Here is a 4096-nt window from a genome sequence, read left to right as displayed (position 1 = left end):
CCCACTCGGATCCGTGCCGCGCCTGCTTGTGATCCCAGCACTCTGGGAGGTCGTGGCGGGAGAATTTCAAGTGAGAACCCAGCCTGGGCAACTTAGAGACTTGGCAAAACTCTTAAAATAAAAAAGGAAGGGCTGTGGGCCGGGGATTTAGCTCTGTGGTTCTGCCGCCTGCCTGCCTGCCTCGAAAGCGCAAGGTCCTGAGAGATTCGATCCCAGGTACTAAATAAATAAATAAAATTAAGAGCTAGGGGTGTAGTTTAGCGGGAGAAGTATATTCGAAGTCACTTTCAAGGTTATGGATTCGAATCCAGCTCCGGGGTGGGGGGACAGGCCTGGATTCTCCTCACGACCAGCTACTGCCTTCCTTCCCCCTCAGCTAAGCCTGCAATGGGGTCAAGCCCCCCCCACCACCACTCTGCCATTTTTCTTGGGCTGGGAGGACCCTAGGCCGCTTAACCCTTCCAAATACTGACACAGAGTGATGGAGAACCCAGGTCGGCAGTGGACAGAGTTGAATCCAGTTCCACTCAGCAAAGGCCCAGAGCCCTGGGACTCACAAGGCTGATTCTCTGCCAGGTGGGAGGACCCTGAGGGGCTCTTGGGGGCCACACCCTGAGCCCTGGGGAGGAACTGCAGACCAGTGAGAGCAGGAATCGCAAGGACTGGCAGGCTGGCAGGACTTTTTTTCTTTGTGTGTGTGTGGGGGGGTGCCGTGTATTTGAAATACTGTCTCACTGTGTGGTCCAGGCTGGCTCCAAACTCATGATGGAATGCTCAGATTACAGGCTTACACCATCAGCCTGCCTTTTCTTTTCTTTTCCTTTCTCTCCCCGCCACCAGGGATTGAACTCAGAACCTTGTGCTTGGAAGGCAGGTACGGGCGCCACTGGTCCGTGACTTTCTTTTTTGTTGTTCGGTTGACTGGGTTTTGTTTCTGTTTTCTGTGCTAGTGATTTTGAAGGTACATACTGGGCATTAAACTTGGAGCCCCCCCACAATGGGCTTCATCCCCAGCCCTTTTCTATTATTTATTTTTCAGATGATCTCACTAAATTGCCCAAGCTGAGCTCAAAAACAGGAAAACATGATCTTCCTACCTCAGCCTTTTTTTTTTTTTTTTTGGTACCGGGGATTGAACTCAGGCCCTTGCACTTGTGAGGCAGGCAGTGGAAAATCCCTGGCTCAGCCTTTTTTTTTTTTTAATTTAGGTTTTTTGTTTCTTTGTTTGAGACAGAGCCTTGCTATGTATCCCAGGCTGACCTTGAACTCATGGTGATCCTCCTGCCTCAGCCTCCGGAGTATAACTTTAGCGTTTTGTCAAGCATGTTGGTGCTCATCTGAAATCCCAGTGATCAGAAGGTGAGGCTGGAAGATTACCTTGAACTCAAAACCCTACCTAAAAAGTAAATAACAATAAATTAGGTTTGTAATTTTTTTTACCCTTCCATCACTCCATTTGCCCTGCTCTTTTTTGGGGTAATGGAGATGGAACTCAGGACCCTGAGCTTGCAAGACAGGCATGATGCCACTGAGCTAAATCCCCAGATATTTTTTATTTTCTTTCTTTTTGGTTTTTTGTTTGATTTGTTTTGTTTGGGGGAGGGGGGACAGGGTCTCACTACTTAGGCCAGCATGGCCTTGAGCTCACTATGTTGCCCAGGGTGGCCTTGACCTCGTTGATCCTCCTGCCTCAGCCTTCCTAGTGCTGGGATTACAGGTGTGTGCCACCATGGCCATCATACCTGCTCTTTAAAAAAATAAATGTTATTGTGTATGTTGAAGGCATAGGACTTGCTGCTACTATATACATACAGAAAGTGGTTCCTGCAGGGAAGGAAGTGAACATATCCCTCATCTGTTACTCAATCTTTCGCTCTCGTGGCAGCAGCAGCTGAAAGCCACTCACATGGCTTGAGTCCTACACACAGGGCAAGGCTGTCACCCGCATCTTCACAGTTCCCTTGTCTCACATGCCCAATGCTGGGGTCCTCAGACCGCGGCTCCCCTGTCTCCCACCTCAGGCTCCTCTTCATCCCCCGAGGGTCCTTCTGTGGGGCGCAAGGCAAGGCTGGGGCTCTGGATGGATTCGCCAGCCTGGATCTTCTGCTCACAGCCTGGATGAGAAGGAGGTGACACAGGTCAACTCCGCGACCCTCCCGTGATCCCTGGTCAGGCAGGCAGGCCACACCCGCCAAAGGAAGGGGCTCACAGGGTGCAGCCACAGCTCCAGGGAGCCAGGTCTTTGCCCCTTTTACAGAAGGGAGCACTAGGCCCAGGTAGGTGAGTCTGGGACAGACAGAGCAGAGAGCCCAAGGGGAAACAGCTGCCATCACCTACGGCCCAGCCTGCTGGGTTCACACAGCACAGGGGCCCTGCTCACTCTACCTCAGGTCCAGGAGATGATGGCCTTGGAGAGGAGCCCTGGCCTCTGCCACCACCTGGGAAAGGCTGACAGTGTGATCCCTGGAGGACGGAAGCTCCGGGCTCACCTTGGTCCCCAGATGGTGATGTCAGACCATAATGAAAGGACAGAAAACATCCTCCCCAGGTAGGCTGACACCGCAGCAGGAGCCACAGGCAAGGTCAGGTTCAGGTGTCCAAGGAATGTGCACTCCAGGAGAAGCTCTTGATAAAGTTTTCTTTTCTTTCTTTCTTTTCTTGTTTTTCTCTTGAGACAGGGTCTCACTATGCAATTCAGGCTGGCCTCCAACTCGCTGGGATCACGGGCATGCACCACCACGCCCAGCTTGGTAAACCCTTTTGAGTTGTGGCTGTTGTGTCCTCTCAGCCCGGGCGGCAGCCCTGCCCCACAAGCCAGCCTCCCTGCTCCCACCATTGGACACCCGCTACCCACCTGATCCAGCCCAGCATTCTGGAGGCCACAGCTGCAATGGAGACGAGACTGCCGGCCAGCACAAGTGCAGGTCCCTGGGGCAGCTCCCCTATGTGGGTGGCGGAGGGCGCTAGGCCAGGCTTCCGTAGCAGGTCCCCGAGGGAGGGCTGCCTGCTGGGCCCCTTCCCTGCCCTGGACACTCGGCACAGCCCCCGTCAGCCCGGGAGCGACACCAAGCGGCTCTCTCACCTGGGGGCACCAGCGTGAGGGCGCTGCTCTGGACCCCCACGCTGTTTTCAGCCTGGCACTGGAACCAGCCTGGCGCGGGGGGCAGCGGGAAGGAGAAGTTGGCGGGCTGCCCGTGCAGCGGCCTCTGCTGCATGTGGACCTGTCCGTCCTTGCTGACCAGGCGGTAGGTGATGGGTGGGCTGCCGGAGGACGCCCAGCAGGACATCTCCGCCCTGGGGCCCGGCCCTCCACCATGCAGGGTGATATTAGCCTGCAGCTGGGACACGGGCTCTGGCGGGTGGGAGACAGAACACAGTGAGGCAGGAGACTTTAACACCCTCTCCAGAACATTCCCATTACAGGCGCTAATGAGTCTGGAGGCGTGGCTCTGACTGCCACCTCCCCCAGGCGGCTGGCTAGTGTCCCAGTCCCGTGCCAGCCCTCTGGCCTGCTTACAGTGGGCACTACACAATTTCATTTTTGGTTTTGTTTTTGTTTTGTTTTGATGCAGTATATTTCAGTTGCCAGACTTAGCAAATAAAAATACCAGGCAACCATTTAAACTTGAATTTCGGATAAACAAAGAATGTTTTGGTTTTTGCTTTTTGTGACCGTGTCTCGCTATGTAGTTCATGCTGCCCTTGAACTCACAATCCTCCTGCCTCAGCCTCCCAAGCACTGGGATTACAGGCGTATATCACCATGGCCCGCTTTAGGGCCCTATTATAATCTTTGCAGCAGAAGCAGCCCAGGCCCTGAGGCTGAGTGAATTGTCTTGGACCCCACAGCTAGCCCAGGGTGGGCTCTGAACCCTGCTCCTGTGGGGCTCTAGGCCTGGGTGCCTCCCGCCAAGGCTGCCTCTCCTCATTGTTGTAATCAGAATGTGGGCACAGAACAGATAGGAGTCCTGGCCCCACCACAGGCTGGGCAGCACTTCCTATTTCTATAAAGGACAGTATGCAGATTGGGTAGAAGTGGAGGAAAGTGGATTTGTAGGGACAGCAGGGGATTTTTTTTTTTTTTTTTTTTTTTTTT

General features: G+C 53.8%; 1 protein-coding gene and 1 long non-coding RNA gene across 2 annotated transcripts in view; one reads left to right on the top strand and one right to left on the bottom strand.

The window, feature by feature from the left end:
* The first annotated feature begins 1253 nt into the window (after positions 1 to 1253).
* Positions 1254 to 2709, top strand: LOC117287362. Its single transcript, XR_004518669.1, has 4 exons — positions 1254 to 1359; positions 2022 to 2276; positions 2391 to 2548; positions 2679 to 2709. It is a non-coding gene; the product is annotated as an uncharacterized LOC117287362 (long non-coding RNA).
* Positions 2710 to 2765: 56 nt separating this feature from the next.
* The window catches only part of CUNH17orf99 (chromosome unknown C17orf99 homolog), a 7782-nt gene continuing 6451 nt past the window's right edge, over positions 2766 to 4096 (bottom strand). Inside the window, exons 3-4 of the mRNA XM_033767820.1 lie at positions 3065 to 3352; positions 2766 to 2963 (exon numbers count right to left, since the gene is read on the bottom strand). Of these exons, the coding sequence (XP_033623711.1) occupies positions 2785 to 2963; positions 3065 to 3352 (467 nt within the window). The 3' untranslated portion in view covers positions 2766 to 2784. The remainder of the gene's footprint in view (positions 2964 to 3064; positions 3353 to 4096) is intronic.

This window comes from Fukomys damarensis, unplaced genomic scaffold, assembly GCF_012274545.1.
Source record: "Fukomys damarensis isolate Sample0158 unplaced genomic scaffold, DMR_v1.0_HiC HiC_scaffold_23, whole genome shotgun sequence".
In the NCBI taxonomy this organism is placed as follows: Eukaryota; Metazoa; Chordata; class Mammalia; order Rodentia; family Bathyergidae; genus Fukomys; species Fukomys damarensis.
The sequence above is the reverse complement of the archived record's forward strand: the minus strand, read 5'-3'. Positions and strand labels throughout refer to the sequence as shown.